General features: G+C 49.7%; 1 protein-coding gene across 1 annotated transcript; it reads right to left on the bottom strand.

Moving 5' to 3' along the window:
• Nucleotides 1-261: 261 nt before the first annotated feature.
• On the bottom strand, nt 262-21,856 carry LOC141072601 (uncharacterized; the record flags this gene model as incomplete). Its single annotated transcript, XM_073559895.1, has 5 exons — nt 21,752-21,856; nt 5,083-5,179; nt 3,630-4,971; nt 3,130-3,220; nt 262-339 (listed from the first exon to the last, which is right to left on the bottom strand). Coding segments are annotated over exons 1-5 (1,713 nt in total), but the record flags the coding sequence as incomplete, so codon positions are not given.
• Nucleotides 21,857-25,270: the final 3,414 nt, after the last annotated feature.

Below are 25,270 nucleotides of genomic sequence, written 5' to 3'. Positions count from 1 at the left end.
TCTCTCTTTCTCTGTCTCTTTCTGTCTCGTTCTCTCTTTCTCTGTCTCTTTCTGTCTCATTCTCTCTCTGTCTCTTTCTGCCTCATTCTCTCTTTCTCTGTCTCTTTCTGTCTCGTTCTCTCTTTCTCTGTCTCTTTCTGCCTCGTTCTCTCTTTCTCTGTCTCTTTCTGTCTCGTTCTCTCGTTCTCTTTCTCTTTCTGCCTCGTTCTCTCTTTCTCTGTCTCTTTCTGTCTCGTTCTCTCTTTCTCTGTCTCTTTCTGTCTCGTTCTCTCTTTCTCTGTCTCTTTCTGTCTCGTTCTCTCTTTCTCTGTCTCTTTCTGCCTCGTTCTCTCTTTCTCTGTCTCTTTCTGTCTCATTCTCTCTTTCTCTGTCTCTTTCTGTCTCGTTCTCTCTTTCTCTGTCTCTTTCTGTCTCGTTCTCTCTTTCTCTTTCTCTTTCTGCCTCGTTCTCTCTTTCTCTGTCTCTTTCTGTCTCGTTCTCTCTTTCTCTGTCTCTTTCTGTCTCGTTCTCTCTTTCTCTGTCTCTTTCTGTCTCGTTCTCTCTTTCTCTGTCTCTTTCTGTCTCGTTCTCTCTTTCTCTGTCTCTTTCTGTCTCGTTCTCTCTTTCTCTGTCTCTTTCTGTCTCGTTCTCTCTTTCTCTGTCTCTTTCTGCCTCGTTCTCTCTTTCTCTGTCTCTTTCTGCCTCGTTCTCTCTTTCTCTGTCTCTTTCTGTCTCATTCTCTCTTTCTCTGTCTCTTTCTGCCTCGTTCTCTCTTTCTCTGTCTCTTTCTGTCTCGTTCTCTCTTTCTCTGTCTCTTTCTGTCTCGTTCTCTCTTTCTCTGTCTCTTTCTGTCTTGTTCTCTCTTTCTCTGTCTCTTTCTGCCTCGTTCTCTCTTTCTCTGTCTCTTTCTGCCTCGTTCTCTCTTTCTCTGTCTCTTTCTGTCTCGTTCTCTCTTTCTCTGTCTCTTTCTGCCTCGTTCTCTCTTTCTCTGTCTCTTTCTGTCTCGTTCTCTCTTTTTCTGTCTCTTTCTGTCTCATTCTCTCTTTCTCTGTCTCTTTCTGCCTCGTTCTCTCTTTCTCTGTCTCTTTCTGCCTCGTTCTCTCTTTCTCTGTCTCTTTCTGTCTCGTTCTCTCTTTCTCTGTCTCTTTCTGTCTCGTTCTCTCTTTCTCTGTCTCTTTCTGTCTCGTTCTCTCTTTCTCTGTCTCTTTCTGCCTCGTTCTCTCTTTCTCTGTCTCTTTCTGTCTCGTTCTCTCTTTCTCTGTCTCTTTCTGTCTCATTCTCTCTTTCTCTGTCTCTTTCTGCCTCGTTCTCTCTTTCTCTGTCTCTTTCTGCCTCGTTCTCTCTTTCTCTGTCTCTTTCTGTCTCGTTCTCTCTTTCTCTGTCTCTTTCTGCCTCGTTCTCTCTTTCTCTGTCTCTTTCTGTCTCGTTCTCTCTTTCTCTGTCTCTTTCTGTCTCGTTCTCTCTTTCTCTTTCTCTTTCTGCCTCGTTCTCTCTTTCTCTGTCTCTTTCTGTCTCATTCTCTCTTTCTCTGTCTCTTTCTATCTCATTCTCTCTTTCTCTGTCTCTTTCTGCCTCGTTCTCTCTTTCTCTGTCTCTTTCTGTCTCGTTCTCTCTTTCTCTGTCTCTTTCTGCCTCGTTCTCTCTTTCTCTGTCTCTTTCTGTCTCGTTCTCTCTTTCTCTTTCTCTTTCTCTTTCTGCCTCGTTCTCTCTTTCTCTGTCTCTTTGTCTCATTCTCTCTTTCTCTGTCTCTTTCTGTCTCATTCTCTCTTTCTCTGTCTCTTTCTGCCTCGTTCTCTCTTTCTCTGTCTCTTTCTGTCTCGTTCTCTCTTTCTCTGTCTCTTTCTGTCTCGTTCTCTCTTTCTCTGTCTCTTTCTGTCTTGTTCTCTCTTTCTCTGTCTCTTTCTGCCTCGTTCTCTCTTTCTCTGTCTCTTTCTGCCTCGTTCTCTCTTTCTCTGTCTCTTTCTGTCTCGTTCTCTCTTTCTCTGTCTCTTTCTGTCTCATTCTCTCTTTCTCTGTCTCTTTCTGCCTCGTTCTCTCTTTCTCTGTCTCTTTCTGTCTCGTTCTCTCTTTCTCTGTCTCTTTCTGCCTCGTTCTCTCTTTCTCTGTCTCTTTCTGTCTCGTTCTCTCTTTCTCTGTCTCTTTCTGTCTCGTTCTCTCTTTCTCTGTCTCTTTCTGCCTCGTTCTCTCTTTCTCTGTCTCTTTCTGCCTCGTTCTCTCTTTCTCTGTCTCTTTCTGTCTCGTTCTCTCTTTCTCTGTCTCTGTCTCTTTCTGCCTCGTTCTCTCTTTCTCTGTCTCTTTCTGCCTCGTTCTCTCTTTCTCTGTCTCTTTCTGTCTCGTTCTCTCTTTCTCTGTCTCTTTCTGTCTCATTCTCTCTTTCTCTGTCTCTTTCTGCCTCGTTCTCTCTTTCTCTGTCTCTTTCTGCCTCGTTCTCTCTTTCTCTGTCTCTTTCTGTCTCGTTCTCTCTTTCTCTGTCTCTTTCTGTCTCGTTCTCTCTTTCTCTGTCTCTTTCTGCCTCGTTCTCTCTTTCTCTGTCTCTTTCTGTCTCATTCTCTCTTTCTCTGTCTCTTTCTGCCTCGTTCTCTCTTTCTCTGTCTCTTTCTGTCTCATTCTCTCTTTCTCTGTCTCTTTCTATCTCATTCTCTCTTTCTCTGTCTCTTTCTGTCTCGTTCTCTCTTTCTCTGTCTCTTTCTGCCTCGTTCTCTCTTTCTCTGTCTCTTTCTGTCTCGTTCTCTCTTTCTCTTTCTCTTTCTGCCTCGTTCTCTCTTTCTCTGTCTCTTTCTGTCTCATTCTCTCTTTCTCTGTCTCTTTCTGTCTCATTCTCTCTTTCTCTGTCTCTTTCTGCCTCGTTCTCTCTTTCTCTGTCTCTTTCTGTCTCGTTCTCTCTTTCTCTGTCTCTTTCTGTCTCGTTCTCTCTTTCTCTGTCTCTTTCTGTCTTGTTCTCTCTTTCTCTGTCTCTTTCTGCCTCGTTCTCTCTTTCTCTGTCTCTTTCTGCCTCGTTCTCTCTTTCTCTGTCTCTTTCTGTCTCGTTCTCTCTTTCTCTGTCTCTTTCTGCCTCGTTCTCTCTTTCTCTGTCTCTTTCTGTCTCGTTCTCTCTTTCTCTGTCTCTTTCTGTCTCGTTCTCTCTTTCTCTGTCTCTTTCTGCCTCGTTCTCTCTTTCTCTGTCTCTTTCTGTCTCATTCTCTCTTTCTCTGTCTCTTTCTGTCTCGTTCTCTCTTTCTCTGTCTCTTTCTGCCTCGTTCTCTCTTTCTCTGTCTCTTTCTGTCTCGTTCTCTCTTTCTCTGTCTCTTTCTGCCTCGTTCTCTCTTTCTCTGTCTCTTTCTGTCTCGTTCTCTCTTTCTCTGTCTCTTTCTGTCTCGTTCTCTCTTTCTCTGTCTCTTTCTGCCTCGTTCTCTCTTTCTCTGTCTCTTTCTGTCTCATTCTCTCTTTCTCTGTCTCTTTCTGTCTCGTTCTCTCTTTCTCTGTCTCTTTCTGCCTCGTTCTCTCTTTCTCTGTCTCTTTCTGTCTCGTTCTCTCTTTCTCTGTCTCTTTCTGTCTCGTTCTCTCTTTCTCTGTCTCTTTCTGTCTCGTTCTCTCTCTCTGTCTCTTTCTGCCTCGTTCTCTCTTTCTCTGTCTCTTTCTGTCTCGTTCTCTCTTTCTCTGTCTCTTTCTGCCTCGTTCTCTCTTTCTCTGTCTCTTTCTGTCTCGTTCTCTCTTTCTCTGTCTCTTTCTGCCTCGTTCTCTCTTTCTCTGTCTCTTTCTGTCTCGTTCTCTCTTTCTCTGTCTCTTTCTGTCTCGTTCTCTCTTTCTCTGTCTCTTTCTGCCTCGTTCTCTCTTTCTCTGTCTCTTTCTGCCTCGTTCTCTCTTTCTCTGTCTCTTTCTGCCTCGTTCTCTCTTTCTCTGTCTCTTTCTGCCTCGTTCTCTCTTTCTCTGTCTCTTTCTGTCTCGTTCTCTCTTTCTCTGTCTCTTTCTGTCTCGTTCTCTCTTTCTCTGTCTCTTTCTGCCTCGTTCTCTCTTTCTCTGTCTCTTTCTGCCTCGTTCTTTCTTTCTCTGTCTCTTTCTGTCTCGTTCTCTCTTTCTCTGTCTCTTTCTGTCTCGTTCTCTCTTTCTCTGTCTCTTTCTGTCTCGTTCTCTCTTTCTCTGTCTCTTTCTGTCTCGTTCTCTCTTTCTCTGTCTCTTTCTGCCTCGTTCTCTCTTTCTCTGTCTCTTTCTGTCTCGTTCTCTCTTTCTCTGTCTCTTTCTGTCTCGTTCTCTCTTTCTCTGTCTCTTTCTGCCTCGTTCTCTCTTTCTCTGTCTCTTTCTGCCTCGTTCTCTCTTTCTCTGTCTCTTTCTGCCTCGTTCTCTCTTTCTCTGTCTCTTTCTGCCTCGTTCTCTCTTTCTCTGTCTCTTTCTGTCTCGTTCTCTCTTTCTCTGTCTCTTTCTGCCTCGTTCTTTCTTTCTCTGTCTCTTTCTGTCTCGTTCTCTCTTTCTCTGTCTCTTTCTGTCTCGTTCTCTCTTTCTCTGTCTCTTTCTGTCTCGTTCTCTCTTTCTCTGTCTCTTTCTGCCTCGTTCTCTCTTTCTCTGTCTCTTTCTGCCTCGTTCTCTCTTTCTCTGTCTCTTTCTGTCTCGTTCTCTCTTTCTCTGTCTCTTTCTGCCTCGTTCTTTCTTTCTCTGTCTCTTTCTGTCTCGTTCTCTCTTTCTCTGTCTCTTTCTGTCTCGTTCTCTCTTTCTCTGTCTCTTTCTGCCTCGTTCTCTCTTTCTCTGTCTCTTTCTGCCTCGTTCTCTCTTTCTCTGTCTCTTTCTGCCTCGTTTTCTCTTTCTCTGTCTCTTTCTGCCTCGTTCTCTCTTTCTCTGTCTCTTTCTGTCTCGTTCTCTCTTTCTCTGTCTCTTTCTGCCTCGTTCCCTCTTTCTCTGTCTCTTTCTGCCTCGTTCTCTCTTTCTCTGTCTCTTTCTGTCTCGTTCTCTCTTTCTCTGTCTCTTTCTGTCTCGTTCTCTCTTTCTCTGTCTCTTTCTGCCTCGTTCTCTCTTTCTCTGTCTCTTTCTGCCTCGTTCTCTCTTTCTCTGTCTTTCTGTCTCGTTCTCTCTTTCTCTGTCTCTTTCTGTCTCGTTCTCTTTCTCTGTCTCTTTCTGCCTCGTTCTATCTTTCACTGTCTCTTTCTGTCTCGTTCTCTTTCTCTGTCTCTTTCTGCCTCGTTTTCTCTTTCTCTGTCTCTTTCTGCCTCGTTCTCTCTTTCTCTGTCTCTTTCTGCCTCGTTCTCTCTTTCTCTGTCTCTTTCTGTCTCGTTCTCTCTTTCTCTGTCTCTTTCTGTCTCGTTCTCTCTTTCTCTGTCTCTTTCTGTCTCGTTCTCTCTTTCTCTGTCTCTTTCTCTCGTTCTTTCTCTGTCTCTTTCTGTCTCGTTCTCTCTTTCTCTGTCTCTTTCTGCCTCGTTCTCTCTTTCTCTGTCTCTTTCTGCCTCGTTCTCTCTTTCTCTGTCTCTTTCTGTCTCGTTTTCTCTTTCTCTGTCTCTTTCTGCCTCGTTCTCTCTTTCTCTGTCTCTTTCTGCCTCGTTCTCTCTTTCTCTGTCTCTTTCTGTCTCGTTCTCTCTTTCTCTGTCTCTTTCTGTCTCGTTCTCTCTTTCTCTGTCTATTTCTCTCGTTCTTTCTCTGTCTCTTTCTGTCTCGTTCTCTCTCTGTCTCTTTCTCTGCCTCGTTCTCTCTTTCTCTGTCTCTTTCTGCCTCGTTCTCTCTCTTTCTCTGTCTCTTTCTGTCTCGTTCTCTCTTTCTCTGTCTCTTTCTGCCTCGTTCTCTCTTTCTCTGTCTCTTTCTGCCTCGTTCTCTCTTTCTCTGTCTCTTTCTGCCTCGTTCTCTCTTTCTCTGTCTCTTTCTGCCTCGTTCTATCTTTCTCTGTCTCTTTCTGCCTCGTTCTCTCTCTTTCTCTGTCTCTTTCTGTCTCGTTCTCTCTTTCTCTGTCTCTTTCTGCCTCGTTCTCTCTTTCTCTGTCTCTTTCTGCCTCGTTCTATCTTTCTCTGTCTCTTTCTGCCTCGTTCTCTCTCTTTCTCTGTCTCTTTCTTTCTCTGTCTCTTTCTGCCTCGTTCTATCTTTCTCTGTCTCTTTCTGCCTCGTTCTCTCTCTTTCTCTGTCTCTTTCTGCCTCGTTCTCTCTCTTTCTCTGTCTCTTTCTGTCTCGTTCTCTCTTTCTCTGTCTCTTTCTGCCTCGTTCTCTCTTTCTCTGTCTCTTTCTGCCTCGTTCTATCTTTCTCTGTCTCTTTCTGCCTCGTTCTCTCTCTTTCTCTGTCTCTTTCTGTCTCATTCTCTCTTTCTCTGTCTCTTTCTGCCTCGTTCTCTCTTTCTCTGTCTCTTTCTGCCTCGTTCTCTCTTTCTCTGTCTCTTTCTGCCTCGTTCTCTCTTTCTCTGTCTCTTTCTGCCTCGTTCTCTCTTTCTCTGTCTCTTTCTGTCTCGTTCTCTCTTTCTCTGTCTCTTTCTGCCTCGTTCTCTCTTTCTCTGTCTCTTTCTGCCTCGTTCTCTCTTTCTCTGTCTCTTTCTGCCTCGTTCTCTCTTTCGCTGTCTCTTTCTGTCTTGTTCTCTCTTTCTCTGTCTCTTTCTGCCTCGTTCTCTCTTTCTCTGTCTCTTTCTGTCTCGTTCTCTCTTTCTCTGTCTCTTTCTGTCTCGTTCTCCCTTTCTCTGTCTCTCTCTTTCTCTGTCTCTTTCTCTGTCTCGTTCTCTCTTTCTCTGTCTCTTTCTCTCGTTATTTCTCTGTCTCTTTCTGTCTCGTTCTCTCTCTTTCTCTGTCTATTTCTGTCTCGTTCTCTCTTTCTCTGTCTCGTTCTCTCTTTGTCTCTTTCTGCCTCGTTCTCTCTCTTTCTCTGTCTCTTTCTGCCTCGTTCTCTCTCTTTCTCTGTCTCTTTTTCTGTCTCGTTCTCTCTTTCTCTGTCGCTTTCTGTCTCGTTCTCTCTTTCTCTGTCTCTTTCTGCCTCGCTCTCTCTTTCTCTGTCTCTTTCTGTCTCGTTCTCTTTCTCTAAATCGTTCTCTCTTTCTCTGTCTCTTTCTGTCTCGTTCTCTCTTTCTCTGTCTCTTTCTCTCGTTCTTTCTCTGTCTTTTTCTGTCTCGTTCTCTCTTTCTCTGTCTCTTTCTGTCTCGTTCTCTCTTTCTCTGTCTCTTTCTGTCTCGTTCTCTCTTTCTCTGTCTCTTTCTGCCTCGTTCTCTCTTTCTCTGTCTCTTTCTGCCTCGTTCTCTCTTTTTCTGTCTCTTTCTGCCTCGCTCTCTCTTTCTCTGTCTCTTTCTGTCTCGTTCTCTCTTTCTCTGTCTCGTTCTCTCTTTCTCTGTCTCTTTCTGTCTCGTTCTCTCTTTCTCTGTCTCTTTCTCTGTCTCGTTCTCTCTTTCTCTGTCTTTTTCTGTCTCGTTCTCTCTCTTTCTCTGTCTCTTTCTTTCTCTGTCTCTTTCTTTCTCTGTCTCTTTCTGCCTCGTTCTCTCTCTTTCTCTGTCTCTTTCTTTCTCTGTCTCTTTCTGCCTCGTTCTCTCTTTCTCTGTCTCTTTCTGTCTCTTTCTCTCTTTCTCTGTCTCTTTCTGCCTCGTTCTCTCTTTCTCTGTCTCTTTCTGCCTCGTTCTCTCTTTCTCTGTCTCTTTCTGTCTCGTTCTCTCTTTCTCTGTCTCTTTCTGCCTCGTTCTCTCTTTCTCTGTCTCTTTCTGTCTCGTTCTCTCTTTCTCTGTCTCTTTCTGCCTCGTTCTCTCTTTCTCTGTCTCTTTCTGTCTCGTTCTCTCTTTCTCTGTCTCTTTCTGTCTCGTTCTCTCTTTCTCTGTCTCTTTCTGCCTCGTTCTCTCTTTCTCTGTCTCTTTCTGTCTCGTTCTCTCTTTCTCTGTCTCTTTCTGTCTCGTTCTCTCTTTCTCTGTCTCTTTCTGCCTCGTTCTCTCTTTCTCTGTCTCTTTCTGTCTCTTTCTCTCTTTCTCTGTCTCTTTCTGCCTCGTTCTCTCTTTCTCTGTCTCTTTCTGTCTTGTTCTCTCGTTCTCTGTTTCTTTCTGCCTCGCTCTCTCTCTTTCTCTGTCTCTTTCTGCCTCGCTCTCTCTTTCTCTGTCTCTTTCTGCCTCGTTCTCTCTTTCTCTGTCTCTTTCTGCCTCGTTCTCTCTTTCTCTGTCTCTTTCTGCCTCGTTCTCTCTCTTTCTCTGTCTCTTTCTGTCTCGTTCTCTCTTTCTCTGTCTCTTTCTCTCGTTCTTTCTCTGTCTCTTTCTGTCTCGTTCTCTCTTTCTCTGTCTCTTTCTGCCTCGTTCTCTCTTTCTCTGTCTCTTTCTGTCTCGTTCTCTCTTTCTCTGTCTCTTTCTGCCTCGTTCTCTCTTTCTCTGTCTCTTTCTGTCTCGTTCTCTCTTTCTGTCTCGTTCTCTCGTTCTTTCTCTGTCTCTTTCTGTCTCGTTCTCTCTTTCTCTGTCTCTTTCTCTCGTTCTTTCTCTGTCTCTTTCTGTCTCGTTCTCTCTCTTTCTCGGTCCGGCATCTTTATATTTGCCCTATAAGGTCCAGATCACAGCACGATACTCGCGGTGCGCCCCGGAGCCAGCGGCCGTGGATCTGACCCTGAAGAAGATAAATATAAAGAATAAAATACAAAAGTCTCCGAAAATAGTGAAAACCAAAAAATAAAAGGTAAAAAACATCCAAAGGAGCAGAAGTGAGAAATGCAAGGAAAGGGACAAAGTGTTTGCCTGGAGCGCCACCTAAAGGACAATAAAGAGTACTGCAGACACAAGAAACAGAGACACCTAATGTATTATTGTTCCAGAGATATCGTCAGCTGCCAGTATATACAGTTGTGGCCAAAAGTATTGACACCCCTGCAATTCTGTCAGATAATACTCAGTTTCTTCCTGAAAATTATTGCAAACACAAATTCTTTGTTATTATTACCTTCATTTCATTTGTCTTAAATGAAAAAACACAAAAAGAATTGTCCTAAATCCAAATTGGATATAATTCCACACCAAACATAAAAAAGAGGGTGGACAAAAGTATTGGCACTGTTCGAAAAATCCTGTGATGCTTCTCTAATTTGTGTAATTAACAGCACCTGTAACTTACCTGTGGCACCTAACAGGTGTTGGCAATAACTAAATCACACTTGCAGCCAGCTGACATGGAGTAAAGTTGACTCAACCTCTGTCCTGTGTCCTTGTGTGTACCACACTGAGCATGGAGAAAAGAAAGAAGACCAAAGAACTGTCTGAGGACTTGAGAAACCAAATTGTGAGGAAGCATGAGCAATCTCAAGGCTACAAGTCCATCTCCAAAGACCTGAATGTTCCTGTGTCTACCGTGCGCTGTGTCATCAAGAAGTGTAAAGCCCATGGCACTGTGGCTAACCTCCCTAGATGTGGATGGAAAAGAAAAATTGACAAGAGATTTCAACGCAAGATTGTGCGGATGTTGGATAAAGAACCTCGACTAACATCCAAACAAGTTCAAGCTGCCCTGCAGTCCGAGGGTACAACAGTGTCAACCCGTACTATCCGTCGGCATCTGAATGAAAAGGGACTGTATGGTAGGAGACCCAGGAAGACCCCACTTCTTACCCCGAGACATAAAAAAACAGGCTGGAGTTTGCCAAAACTTACCTGAAAAAGCCTAAAACGTTTTGGAAGAATGTTCTCTGGTCAGATGAGACAAAAGTAGAGCTTTTTGGGCAAAGGCAACAACATAGAGTTTACAGGAGAAAAAAAGAGGCATTCAAAAAAAAAAAAAAAACACGGTCCCTACAGTCAAACATGGCGGAGGTTCCCTGATGTTTTGGGGTTGCTTTGCTGCCACTGACACTGGACTGCTTGACCGTGTGCATGGCATTATGAAGTCAGAAGACTACCAACAAATTTTGCAGCATAATGTAGGGCCCAGTGTGAGAAAGCTGGGTCTCCCTCAGAGGTCATGGGTCTTCCAGCAGGACAATGACCCAAAAGACACTTCAAAAAGCACTAGAAAATGGTTTGAGAGAAAGCACTGGAGACTTCTAAGGTGGCCAGCAATGAGTCCAGACCTGAATCCCATAGAACACCTGTGGAGACATCTAAAAATGGCACCTCCATCATCAGTATCTGGTAACCGCCCGACTCCTCCATCATCAGTATCTGGTGACCACCAGTCACCTCCATCATCAGTATCTGGTGACCCCCAGTCACCTCCATCATCAGTATCTGGTGACCGCCCGTCACCTCCATCATCAGTATCTGGTGACCCCCAGTCACCTCCATCATCAGTATATGGTGACCGCCCGTCACCTCCATCATCAGTATCTGCTGACCACCAGTCACCTCCATCATCAGTATCTGGTGACCGCCCGTCTCCTCCATCATCAGTATATGGTGACCGCCCGTCACCTCCATCATCAGTATCTGCTGACCACCAGTCACCTCCATCATCAGTATCTGGTGACCGCCCGTCTCCTCCATCATCAGTATATGGTGACCGCCCGTCACCTCCATCATCAGTATCTGCTGACCACCAGTCACCTCCATCATCAGTATCTACTGACCGCCCGTCTCCTCCATCATCTGTATCTGGTGACCGCCCGTCTCCTCCATCATCAGTATCTGGTGACCCCCAGTCACCTCCATCATCAGTATCTGGTGACCGCCCGTCACCTCCATCATCAGTATCTGGTGACCCCCAGTCACCTCCATCATCAGTATATGGTGACCGCCCGTCACCTCCATCATCAGTATCTGCTGACCACCAGTCACCTCCATCATCAGTATCTGGTGACCGCCCGTCTCCTCCATCATCAGTATATGGTGACCGCCCGTCACCTCCATCATCAGTATCTGCTGACCACCAGTCACCTCCATCATCAGTATCTGGTGACCGCCCGTCTCCTCCATCATCAGTATATGGTGACCGCCCGTCACCTCCATCATCAGTATCTGCTGACCACCAGTCACCTCCATCATCAGTATCTGGTGACCGCCCGTCTCCTCCATCATCAGTATATGGTGACCGCCCGTCACCTCCATCATCAGTATCTGCTGACCACCAGTCACCTCCATCATCAGTATCTACTGACCGCCCGTCTTCTCCATCATCTGTATCTGGTGACCCCCAGTCACCTCCATCATCAGTATCTGGTGACCGCCCGTCACCTCCATCATCAGTATCTGGTGACCGCCCTTCTCCTCCATCATCAGTATCTGCTGACCACCAGTCACCTCCATCATCAGTATCTACTGACCGCCCGTCTCCTCCATCATCAGTATCTGCTGACAACCAATCACCTCCATCATCAGTATCTGGTGACCCCCAGTCACCTCCATCATCAGTATCTGGTGACCGCCCGTCACCTCCATCATCAGTATCTGGTGACCGCCCATCACCTCCATCATCAGTATCTGCTGACCACCAGTCACCTCCATCATCAGTATCTAGTGACCGCCCGTCTCCTCCATCATCAGTATCTGGTGACCGCCCGTCTCCTCCATCATCAGTATCTGGTGACCGCCCATAACCTCCATCATCAGTATCTGGTAACCGCCTGTCCCCTCCATCATCAGTATCTGGTGACCGCCCGTCTCCTCCATCATCAGTATCTGGTGACCGCCCGTAACCTCCATCATCAGTATCTGGTGACCGCCCGTAACCTCTATCATCAGTATCTGGTGACCGCCTGTCACCTCCATCATCAGTATATGGTGACCGCCCGTCACCTCCATCATCAGTATCTGCTGACCACCAGTCACCTCCATCATCAGTATCTACTGACCGCCCGTCTCCTCCATCATCTGTATCTGGTGACCGCCCGTCTCCTCCATCATCAGTATCTGGTGACCCCCAGTCACCTCCATCATCAGTATCTGGTGACCACCCGTCACCTCCATCATCAGTATCTGGTGACCACCCGTCACCTCCATCATCAGTATCTGGTGACCGAGTGTCGCCTCCATCATCAGTATCTGGTGACCGCCCGTCTCCTCCATCATCAGTATCTGGTGACCGCCCGTCTCCTCCATCATCAGTATATGGTGACTGTCCGTCACCTCCATCATCAGTATCTGCTGACCACCAGTCACCTCCATCATCAGTATCTAGTGACCGCCCGTCCCCTCCATCATCAGTATCTGGTGACCCCCGTCCCCTCCATCATCAGTATCTGGTGACTGTCCGTCACCTCCATCATCAGTATCTGCTGACCACCAGTCACCTCCATTATCAGTATCTAGTGACCGCCCGTCTCCTCCATCATCAGTATCTGGTGACCGCCCGTCTCCTCCATCATCAGTATATGGTGACCGCCCGTCACCTCCATCATCAGTATATGGTGACCGCCCGTCACCTCCATCATCAGTATCTGGTGACCCCCAGTCACCTCCATCATCAGTATCTGGTGACCTCCGTCCCCTCCATCATCAGTATCTGGTGACCACCCGTCACCTCCATCATCAGTATCTGGTGACCGCCCGTCTCCTCCATCATCAGTATCTGGTGACCGCCCGTCACCTCCATCATCAGTATCTGGTGACCGAGTGTCGCCTCCATCATCAGTATCTGGTGACCGCCCGTCTCCTCCATCATCAGTATCTGGTGACCGCCCGTCACCTCCATCATCAGTATCTGCTGACCGCCCGTCTCCTCCATCATCAGTATCTGATGACCGCCCGTCTCCTCCATCATCAGTATCTGGTGACCGCCCGTCTCCTCCATCATCAGTATCTGGTGACCGCCCGTCTCCTCCATCTTCTGTATCTGTTGACCGCCCGTCACCTCCATCATCAGTATCTGGTGACCGAGTGTCGCCTCCATCATCAGTATCTGGTGACCGCCCGTCTCCTCCATCATCAGTATATGATGACCGCCCGTCACCTCCATCATCAGTATCTACTGACCGCCCGTCTCCTCCATCATCTGTATCTGGTGACCGCCCGTCTCCTCCATCATCAGTATCTGGTGACCGAGTGTCGCCTCCATCATCAGTATCTGGTGACCGCCCGTCTCCTCCATCATCAGTATCTGGTGACCGCCCGTCACCTCCATCATCAGTATCTGGTAACCGCCTGTCCCCTCCATCATCAGTATCTGGTGACCGCCCGTCTCCTCCATCATCAGTATCTGGTGACCGCCCGTAACCTCCATCATCAGTATCTGGTGACCGCCCGTAACCTCTATCATCAGTATCTGGTGACCGCCTGTCACCTCCATCATCAGTATCTGCTGACCACCCGTAACCTCCATCATCAGTATCTGGTGACCGCCTGTCACCTCCATCATCAGTATCTGGTGACCGCCCGTCACCTCCATCATCAGTATCTGGTGACCACCCGTCTCCATCATCAGTATCTGGTGACCGCCCATCACCTCCATCATCAGTATATGGTGACCGCCCGTCACCTCCATCATCAGTATCTGGTGACCACCCGTCTCCTCCATCATCAGTATATGGTGACCGCCCTTCTCCTCCATCATCAGTATCTGGTGACCACCCGTCTCCTCCATCATCAGTATATGGTGACCTCCCGTCACCTCCATCATCAGTATATGGTGACCGCCCGTCACCTCCATCATCAGTATATGGTGACCGCCCGTCACCTCCATCATCAGTATCAGGAGACCGCCCGTCACCTCCATCATCAGTATATGGTGACCGCCCGTCACCTCCATCATCAGTATCTGGTGACCGAGTGTCACCTCCATCATCAGTATCTGGTGACCTCTCGTCACCTCCATCATCAGTATCTGGTGACCGCCCGTCTCCTCCATCATCAGTATCTGGTGACCGAGTGTCGCCTCCATCATCAGTATCTGGTGACCGCCCGTCTCCTCCATCATCAGTATATGGTGACCGCCCGTCACCTCCATCATCAGTATCTGCTGACCACCAGTCACCTCCATCATCAGTATCTACTGACCGCCCGTCTTCTCCATCATCAGTATCTGCTAACCACCAGTCTCCTCCATCATCAGTATCTGCTGACCGCCCGTCACCTCCATCATCAGTATCTGGTGACCGCTCGTCTCCTCCATCATCAGTATCTGGTGACCGAGTGTCGCCTCCATCATCAGTATCTGGTGACCGCCCGTCTCCTCCATCATCAGTATCTGGTGACCGCCCGTCACCTCCATCATCAGTATCTGGTGACCGAGTGTCGCCTCCATCATCAGTATCTGGTGACCGCCCATCTCCTCCATCATCAGTATCTGGTGACCGCCCGTCACCTCCATCATCAGTATCTGCTGACCGCCCGTCTCCTCCATCATCAGTATCTGGTGACCGCCCGTCTCCTCCATCATCAGTATCTGGTGACCGCCCGTCTCCTCCATCAACAGTATCTGGTGACCGCCCGTCTCCTCCATCATCAGTATCTGGTGACCGCCCGTCACCTCCATCATCAGTATCTGGTGACCGAGTGTCGCCTCCATCATCAGTATCTGGTGACCGCCCGTCACCTCCATCATCAGTATCTGGTGACCGCCTGTCACCTCCATCATCAGTATCTGGTGACCGAGTGTCGCCTCCATCATCAGTATCTGGTGACCGCCCGTCTCCTCCATCATCAGTATCTGGTGACCGCCCGTCACCTCCATCATCAGTATCTGGTGACCCCCAGTCACCTCCATCATCAGTATCTGGTGACCGCCCGTCACCTCCATCATCAGTATCTGGTGACCCCCGTCCCCTCCATCATCAGTATCTGGTGACTGTCCGTCACCTCCATCATCAGTATCTGGTGACCGCCCGTCACCTCCATAATCAGTATCTGGTGACCTCCGTCCCCTCCATCATCAGTATCTGGTGACCACCCGTCACCTCCATCATCAGTATTTGGTGACCGCCCGTCACCTCCATCATCAGTATCTGGTGACCGAGTGTCGCCTCCATCATCAGTATCTGGTGACCGCCCGTCTCCTCCATCATCAGTATCTGGTGACCGCCCGTCACCTCCATCATCAGTATCTGGTGACCGAGAGTCGCCTCCATCATCAGTATCTGGTGACCGCCCGTCTCCTCCATCATCAGTATCTGGTGACCGCCCGTCACCTCCATCATCAGTATATGCTGACCGCCCGTCTCCTCCATCATCAGTATCTGATGACCGCCCGTCTCCTCCATCATCAGTATCTGGTGACCGCCCGTCTCCTCCATCATCAGTATCTTGTGACCGAGTGTCGCCTCCATCATCAGTATCTGGTGACCGCCCGTCTCCTCCATCATCAGTATCTGGTGACCGCCCGTCACCTCCATCATCAGTATCTGGTGACCGAGTGTCGCCTCCATCATCAGTATCTGGTGACCGCCCGTCTCCTCCATCATCAGTATATGGTGACCGCCCGTCACCTCCATCATCAGTATCTGCTGACCACCAGTCACCTCCATCATCAGTATCTACTGACCGCCCGTCTCCTCCATCATCTGTATCTGGTGACCGCCCGTCTCCTCCATCATCAGTATCTGCTGACCACCAGTCACCTCCATCATCAGTATCTGGTGACCGCCCGTCACCTCCATCATCAGTATCTGGTGACCGCCCGTCTCCTCCATCATCAGTATCTGCTGACCACCAGTCACCTCCATCATCAGTATCTGGTGACCGCCCGTCACCTCCATCATCAGTATCTGGTGACCGCCCGTCTCCTCCATCATCAGTATCTGGTGACCGCCCGTCTCCTCCATCATCAGTATCTGGTGACCGCCCGTCACCTCCATCATCAGTATCTGGTGACCGCCCGTCACCTCCATCATCAGTATCTGGTGACCGAGTGTCGCCTCCATCATCAGAATCTGGTGACCGCCCGTCTCCTCCATCATCAGTATCTGGTGTCCGCCCGTCACCTCCATCATCAGTATCTGGTGACCGCCCGTCTCCTCCATCATCAGTATATGGTGACCGACCGTCACCTCCATCATCAGTATCTACTGACCGCCCGTCTCCTCCATCTTCTGTATCTGTTGACCGCCCGTCACCTCCATCATCAGTATCTGGTGACCGAGTGTCGCCTCCATCATCAGTATCTGGTGACCGCCCGTCTCCTCCATCATCAGTATATGATGACCGCCCGTCACCTCCATCATCAGTATCTGCTGACCACCAGTCACCTCCATCATCAGTATCTACTGACCGCCCGTCTCCTCCATCATCTGTATCTGGTGACCGCCCGTCTCCTCCATCATCAGTATATGATGACCGCCCGTCACCTCCATCATCAGTATCTGCTGACCACCAGTCACCTCCATCATCAGTATCTACTGACCGCCCGTCACCTCCATCATCAGTATCTGCTGACCGCCCGTCTCCTCCATCATCAGTATCTGCTGACCGCCCGTCTCCTCCATCATCTGTATCTGGTGACCGCCCGTCTCCTCCATCATCAGTATCTGGTGACCCCCAGTCACCTCCATCATCAGTATCTGGTGACCGCCCGTAACCTCCATCATCAGTATCTGGTGACCGCCCGTCACCTCCATCATCAGTATCTGGTGACCCCCGTCCCCTCCATCATCAGTATATGGTGACCGCCTGTCACCTCCATCATCAGTATCTGGTGACCGCCCGTCACCTCCATCATCAGTATCTGGAGACCGCCTGTCACCTCCATCATCAGTATCTGGTGACCCCCGTCCCCTCCATCATCAGTATCTGGTGACCGCCCGTAACCTCCATCATCAGTATCTGGTGACCGCCCGTCACCTCCATCATCAGTATCTGGTGACCCCCGTCCCCTCCATCATCAGTATCTGGTGACTGCCCGTCACCTACATCATCAGTATCTGGAGACCGCCTGTCACCTCCATCATCAGTATCTGGTGACCGCCCGTCACCTCCATCATCAGTATATGGTGACCGAGTGTCGCCTCCATCATCAGTATCTGGAGACCGCCCGTCACCTCCATCATCAGTATCTGGTGACCCCCCGTCTCCTCCATCATCAGTATATGGTGACCGCCCGTCACCTGCATCATCAGTATCTGCTGACCGCCCGTCTCCTCCATCAACAGTATCTGGTGACCGCCCATCTCCTCCATCATCAGTATCTGGTGACCGCCCGTCTCCTCCATCATCAGTATATGGTGACCGCCCGTCTCCTCCATCATCAGTATCTGGCAACCGCCCGTCACCTCCATCATCAGTATCTGGTAACCGAGTGTCGCCTCCATCATCAGTATCTGGTGACCGCCCGTCACCTCCATCATCAGTATCTGGTGACCGCCTGTCATCTCCATCATCAGTAACTGGTGACCGAGTGTCGCCTCCATCATCAGTATCTGCTGACCACCAGTCACCTCCATCATCAGTATCTGGTGACCGCCCGTCTCCTCCATCATCAGTATATGGTGACCGCCCGTCTCCTCCATCATCTGTATCTGGTGACCGTCCGTCTCCTCCATCATCAGTATCTGGTGACCCCCAGTCACCTCCATCATCAGTATCTGGTGACCCCCAGTCACCTCCATCATCAGTATCTGGTGACCACCAAGTTACCTCCATCATCAGTATCTGGTGACCACCAGTCACCTCCATCATCTGTATCTAGTGACCGCCCGTCTCCTCCATCATCAATATCTGGTGACCACCAGTCACCTCCATCATCTGTATCTAGTGACCGCCCGTCTCCTCCATCATCAATATCTGGTGACCGCCCGTCTCCTCCATCATCAGTATCTGGTGACCGCCCGTCACCTCCATCATCAGTATATGGTGACCGCCCGTCACCTCCATCATCAGTATCTGGTGACCGCCCGTCTCCTCCATCATCAGTATATGGTGACCGCCCGTCTCCTCCATCATCTGTATCTGGTGACCGTCCGTCTCCTCCATCATCAGTATCTGGTGACCCCCAGTCACCTCCATCATCAGTATCTGGTGACCCCCAGTCACCTCCATCATCAGTATCTGGTGACCCCCAGTCACCTCCATCATCAGTATCTGGTGACCACCAAGTTACCTCCATCATCAGTATCTGGTGACCACCAGTCACCTCCATCATCTGTATCTAGTGACCGCCCTTCTCCTCCATCATCAGTATCTGCTGACCACCAGTCACCTCCATCATCTGTATCTAGTGACCGCCCGTCTCCTCCATCATCAATATCTGGTGACCGCCCGTCTCCTCCATCATCAGTATCTGGTGACCGCCCGTCACCTCCATCATCAGTATATGGTGACCGCCCGTCACCTCCATCATCAGTATATGGTGACCGCCCGTCACCTCCATCATCAGTATCTGGTGACCGCCCGCAACCTCCATCATCAGTATCTGGTGACCGCCCGTCACCTCCATCATCAGTATCTGGTGACCCCCGTCCCCTCCATCATCAGTATCTGGTGACTGCCCGTCACCTCCATCATCAGTATATGGTGACCGAGTGTCGCCTCCATCATCAGTATCTGGTGACCGCCCGTCTCCTCCATCAGCAGTATCTGATGACCGCCCGTCACCTCCATCATCTGTATCTGGTGACCGCCCGTCTCCTCCATCATCAGTATCTGGTGACCGCCCGTCACCTCCATCATCAGTATCTGGTGACCGCCCGTTACCTCCATCATCAGTATCTGGTGACCGAGTGTCGCCTCCATCATCAGTATCTGGTGACCGCCCGTCTCCTCCATCAGCAGTATCTGATGACCGCCCGTCACCTCCATCATCTGTATCTGATGACCGCCCGTTACCTCCATCATCAGTATCTGGTGACCGCCCGTCACCTCCATCATCAGTATCTGGTGACAGCCCGTCACCTCCATCATCAGTATCTGGTGACCGCCCGTCACCTCCATCATCAGTATCTGGTGACCGCCCGTCACCTCCATCATCTGTATCTGGTGACCGCCCGTCTCCTCCACCATCAGTATCTGCTGACCACCAGTCACCTCCATCATCAGTATCTGGTGACCGCCCGTCACCTCCATCATCAGTATCTGGTGACCACCAGTCACCTCCATCATCTGTATCTGGTGACCGCCCGTCTCCTCCACCATCAGTATCTGCTGACCACCAGTCACCTCCATCATCAGTATCTGGTGACCGAGTGTCGCCTCCATCATCAGTATCTGGTGACCGCCCGTCTCCTCCATCATCAGTATGTGGTGACCGCCCGTCACCTCCATCATCAGTATCTGGTGACCGCCCGTCTCCTCCATCATCAGTATATGGTGACCGCCCGTCACCTCCATCATCAGTATCTGGTGAACGCCCGTCACCTCCATCATCAGTATCTGGTGACCACCCGTCTCCTCCATCATCAGTATCTGGTGACCGCCCATCACCTCCATCATCAGTATATGGTGACCGCCCGTCTTCTCCATCATCAGTATCTGGTGACCGCCCGTCTCCTCCATCATCTGTATCTGGTGACCGCCCGTCTCCTCCATCATCAGTATCTGGTGACCGCCCGTCACCTCCATCATCAGTATCTGGTGACCGCCCGTCACCTCCATCATCAGTATCTGGTGACCCCCGTCTCCTCCATCATCAGTATCTTGTGACCGCCCGTCACCTCCATCATCAGTATCTGGTGACCCCCGTCTCCTCCATCATCAGTATCTGGTGACCGCCCGTCACCTCCATCATCGGTATCTGGTGACCGTCCGTCTCCTCCATCCTCAGTATCTGGTGACCGAGTGTCGCCTCCATCATCAGTATCTGGTGACCGTCCGTCTCCTCCATCATCAGTATCTGGTGACCGTCCGTCTCCTCCATCATCAGTATGTGGTGACCGAGTGTCGCCTCCATCATCAGTATCTGGTGACCGCCCGTCTCCTCCATCATCAGTATCTGGTGACCGAGTGTCACCTCCATCATCAGTATCTGGTGACCGCCCGTCACCTCCATCATCAGTATCTGGTGACCGTCCGTCTCCTCCATCATCAGTATCTGGTGACCGTCCGTCTCCTCCATCATCAGTATCTGGTGACCGAGTGTCGCCTCCATCATCAGTATATGGTGACCGCTCGTCACCTCCATCATCAGTATCTGGTGACCGCCCGTCACCTCCATCATCAGTATCTGGTGACCGCCCGTCACCTCCATCATCAGTATCTGGTGACCGCCCGTCACCTCCATCATCAGTATCTGGTGACCGCCCGTCACCTCCATCATCAGTATCTGGTGACCGCCCGTCTCCTCCATCATCAGTATCTGGTGACCGCCCGTCACCTCCATCATCAGTATCTGGTGACCGCCCGTCACCTCCATCATCAGTATTGGCAGGCACTATTCTGAATGAGGATGGTGTCTCTGACTGTAGCGCCCCCATGGATTTGATAAGTGAACTCCGTGCAGTGCCTCCCCTCCCACTACTCCCTCCCCAGGTAATGCCATGATTTAGGACGCCCCACTGACCAATGGAAAGAGAGGAAGGGGCGTCCGGCCACACACTCCGGGGTTAAATCCAGCTGCTGGGGTGGGGGTCTCTCTCTGTCCTCTCTGCCTGAATAGTGACTATGTAGACATATGGTCGGTGTTGTCAGCGGAGCAGCAGTCGGTGGATAAGGAGGTCTGGCGAGTGGTCATAGGATAGAAACAGAGGTAAAGTAGCGCATACAATGAATACTGACTTCAGGCCTTCACTGTCCTAGGATGTATAATGGGCCAGAAACATCCTGAACGCTGCTCTGAGTTATTTATATACCAGGATTTAATATATAACTCCTATAAGTCTCATGGTGGTGTCGCTTGGAGGCGCTATGACGAGGAGTTCCGCAGGAGGCTGGCCCTGCAACCAGATCTAGGATGGGGAGTTAAAGCCACAGATGTTTGGCTACGACTACTGCTTACACAAAAACACCCCCCCTTTTCATCATCGGCCACTAGCTTCTCAGCAGCCGCAGGTAGAACTCTGTGGTCGTACGGAGACCAGGGGCTGCATGTTATACAATAATGGAAACTGTCGCTTCCAGGCGGCATGCAGATATAGACACGACTGCTCAGCCTGCGGCGGCGGACACCCTGCATCCAGGTGTACACGCCTCGCAAGCGGAACTGCTACGAGGCAAAACCCCGGTGAGCGTAGCCGCCATGGGCCCCTGGCTAAGCCTTTATCCCAATAAAGAAGCTGCTCAGCAATTATACGACAGTTTTAAGTTCGGTTTCTTTATCCCCTTTAAATTTAACCGAACACCAACATCGGCAAAAAATCTACAATCAGCCCGAGAGTTCCCAGAGATTTTACAGCAAAAAATCATAAAGAGGTCGAACTCGGCAGGATGGCTGGCCCGTTTCAATCATTACCATTCAAAAATTTCAGAATCTCACCTCTAGGTATTGTGCCCAAAAAAGAACCCGGTAAATATCGGCTAATTCATCACCTTTCCTACCCAAAAGGCGATTCGGTCAATGACGCAATACCCCCGGAAGACTCGTCGGTAACCTACGCTTCGTTTGACAGAGCAGTTGAACTAGTGCGAGCGGCGGGGCGCGGCGCCCTACTGGCAAAAAACGACATCAAGTCAGCTTTCCGTCTTTTACCCGTGCACCCTGAATGCTTCCATTTGTTGGGTTGTAAGGTGGACCAGCTTTTTTATTTCGATATGTGCCTGCCAATGGGCTGCTCCATTTCCTGTCACTATTTCGAGCTTTTCAGCACCTTCTTAGACTGGGTAGTACGTCACGAAACAGGCAGCAATTCCACAATCCACTACCTCGATGACTTTTTGTTCGTCGCACCTAGGGAATCTAAACTCTGTTCTTTTCTTCTTCAGAAGTTTAAATTTATTTCCAGGCGTTTCGGTGTCCCACTATCACCGGAGAAAACGCTCGGTCCATGTAACGGTCTCCCTTTCCTCGGTATCGAAATAGATACTAATGAGATGCTTTTTCGTTTACCGGCGGATAAATTAGAAAAAACACTTCAGATAGTAAAAAGTTTCCTCGTTGTAAAGAAAGTCACCCTCCAGCAGATGCAGTCCTTACTAGGTTTACTCAACTTTGCTTGTCGCGTTATGCCGGTCGGCAGGGCTTTCTCACGCAGGTTATCATTAGCTACAAAGGGCATCGCCCAGCCGGGCCACCGAATCAGAATGAATCGCTCAATGAAAGCTGACTTGGCCGTCTGGAGAACATTCTTGGAATCCTACAATGGCCATACATGTGTCATGTCTCAGGAGATGCTAAACAGCGCCCTTGGTCTACTGGTGGGCGCGGATCTCACAAATGGTTTTGTTGCAATCTACTGCAACCAATGGTGTAAAAGCAGATGGCCGGACATATGGACCTCTACCACCTGGGTCAGCAACCCCGTTTTGTTGGAAATATTTGCCATAGTGACATCAGTCGAACTATGGGGTGAAAAACTAAAAAACGCAAATATCAGATTTCTTATAAAAAACCCGGGAAGCGCTAAATGCTTGAACAGTATGTCTTCCTCATCGCCACCGATCCTCGCGCTGTTGCGCCGCCTCACACTATTATGCATTAGACACAACATCTGGTGCCGAGCCAGAGTGACGTCTACTGTGGATGATAAGATGGGTAACTCTCTGTTGTCTTCCGATTGGCAGGCCTTCAAAGTCTTCCTTCCCACCGCAGAACCAACGGGCCTACTGTGTCCTCCCTCCCTCTGGGACACAATGGCCAATCACTGATGCCCTTGATCTGAGCCTCAGTGACACCGGCTACCTGGCAGGTCTATGGTAAGGCATGGGAAGAGTGGTGCTCGCTAGAGTTGAGCGAAACGGGTCGAAAAATTTCAAAAGTCGCCGACTTTTGTCAAAGTCGTGTTTCATGAAACGAAACCCGACCCTAAGATTAGGTCGGCCACGAGGTCGGCGACTTACGCGCCAAGGTCGCGTTTCAAAAGTTTGTTTTGCGCTCTTTTTCAGCCAATCAGGATCCACGGACACTGTGGGCAACGTGATGACATAGGCAGGGGTCACCACCATCTTTCAGAAGGGCATGCAAGTGATTGGCTTGCTTTGGTGGGCGTCACAGGGGGTATGATTCTGTAGGGAGAGCATTAGGCAGGGAAGAAGACAAAAAAACTGCTTCTGCTGCTAGCGATTTGGCCTGCACAACACACCAGTCACTGTGTGTGCAGTGCAAGGGGAGGCTATATAGTGGTGTATCAGTGGTGTTGGTTGTTGGGCTGCCTTCTAAGGCTTCCTGACATTCCTGCATTGCTGTTTACCCACTGCTCCGCAAACTGCTTTTTTAAAAGCAATCCAATCTCCCTTATCCTCTCGTCACTTTGGTCACAGCTGTGCCATCGAGCCTGTCACATAGCGCTCAGATATCAGTGGGCCTCACACAATCCAAAAGTGTCCAGTGTCCACAAGTGTCTGCAGAAATTCTAAATCTCCCCTGTCCTATAGACACCTTGTACCTTGTTTTACATTACTATATAGTTTGTTGGATTTTGTCTACATTTCTACCAAAAATGAGGAAGGCTGGTGGAAGAGGCCGTGGAATTGGGCGGGGGTTGGCAGCTGGTAATGATGGTGTTGGTGGTGGATTTGATGGTAGTGACAAGAGCAAAATAGGACCGAATGCAGGAGGTGCTGACCCTGCGTCATCGTCTGGCTCCATAAGGCTTCGAAGGCTTAGTTTTCTAGGAGTTGGCAAACCGCTTTTAAAGCCAGAGCATCAGGAAAAAGTTTTGTCTTACATTGCTGACTCAGCCTCCAGCTCTATCGCCTCCTCTTCTTCAGTTGTAAAAAGTAAAAGCACTGAGTCGTCATTGGAGGCTCATGTTCATGAACCACACCTTTCCTTGTGTCCTTCACCCCAACCAAGATTGAAGGATGACGCAGGCCATACTACTGATTACTCCATGGAGCTGTTTTCACATACCATGCCTGGATTATCAAGTCAAATGGTGAATTACCCAGGCCAAGATGAATCTGACATGGAGTGCACTGATGCACAGCCGCTGATGGATGATTCTGCTGGTACATTCACTCAGAGCACTACATTGTCCTCGCAGTGTACAGAGCCAGATTCTGACCCTGATGAGACTCAGGTGCCCCTTCCCGCACACTATACCACCATACACGGTGACACAGAGGAAGGTGCACATGACATAGAAGAGGAGGTGATGGATGACCCAGTTGTTGACCCAGATTGGCATCCATTGGGGGAAGAGGGTGCTGCTTCCAATAGCTCAGATGAGGAGCATCCACAGCAGACATCGACATCGCAACAGCTGTTATCTGGCAGGCCCGGAGCACTCCAAAGACAGGTTCCAAACATCAAAAGAGTTGCTGGACAGCTTGTCCAGAGGGTCAAAAGATCACAGCGTGCTAGGCCGCAAAATGTCTGCCAAAGTAGGAAGAGTGCAGTGTGGCACTTTTTTGACCAAAATCCTCATGATCAGGCCAAGGTTATCTGTAAGAAGTGCGCAAAGACCTTTAGCCGAGGGGAAAATCTGAAAAATTTGAATACCAGTTGCATGCTTAGACATTTAACCAGCATGCACTTGCAAGCGTGGACACAACACCAAACCTCAAGTGCCACATGTGCAACTGATCACAACGAAGGTAGTCATCAACGCTACATTGTTTCCCCCACTGTAAGCCCACCGGTTAGCACAGCAGCAAATGTTGAGGTGTCGTTGCAAGACCACAGCAGTCAGGGAATCCCACTGTTATATCAACGAAATACTGAATCTAGGCCATCAGAAAGAACACCAACTCCATCACCATCATCAACCCTCTCTCAGTCCGCCCTGTCCACCGCTACTTCCACCATATGCAGCTCTCAAGTCCAGCTCACCCTCCCAGACACTATGAGTAGGTCAAGAAAGTACTCAGTCTCTCATCCGCGTACACTGGGTTTGAACGCCCACATTGCCAAACTAATCTCGTTTGAGATGATGCCCTTTCGGTTGGTGGAAAGCGCAGCTTTCCGCGAACTCATGGCCTATGCAGTACCACGCTATGACCTACCCAGTCGCCACTTCTTCTCTCGCAAAGCCATCCCAGCCCTCCACCATCATGTGAAAGACTGCATTGTCCATGCACTCAAGCAGTCAGTGAGCGGAAAGGTGCACCTCACAACTGATGCATGGTCCAGTCGGCATGGCCAGGGCCGTTACGTGTCCATCACTGCGCACTGGGTTAATGTGGTGGATGCAGGGTCCACAGGGGACAGCGGTGGTGGGACAGTGCTGCCTAGCCCACGGTATAGGAAACAGTTGGCTGTAGGCGTTCGACCCTCCTCCTCCTCCAGAAGCGAAAGCTCGTCCACAGAGCGCAGTCGTACGAGCACTCCATCTGCAGCTGCCACTGTTGCACACGATGTGTCCCCCTATCGAGCAGCTAGTGGAAAGCGTCAGCAGGCTGTGTTGCAGATGATGTGTTTGGGCGACAGACACACCGCCGAGGTGCTGGCCGAGTACTTGAAGCGACAAACTGAGTCATGGCTGGGCAGTGTACATCTTGAGGCAGGCAAGGTAGTTAGTGATAACGGCCGT

Source organism: Dendrobates tinctorius, unplaced genomic scaffold, assembly GCF_039654945.1.
Source record: "Dendrobates tinctorius isolate UK_male_01 unplaced genomic scaffold, ASM3965494v1 ptg000279l, whole genome shotgun sequence".
Taxonomy (NCBI): domain Eukaryota; kingdom Metazoa; phylum Chordata; class Amphibia; order Anura; family Dendrobatidae; genus Dendrobates; species Dendrobates tinctorius.
Note: the sequence above shows the minus strand (reverse complement) of the source record. Positions and strands in the feature narration are given on the sequence as shown.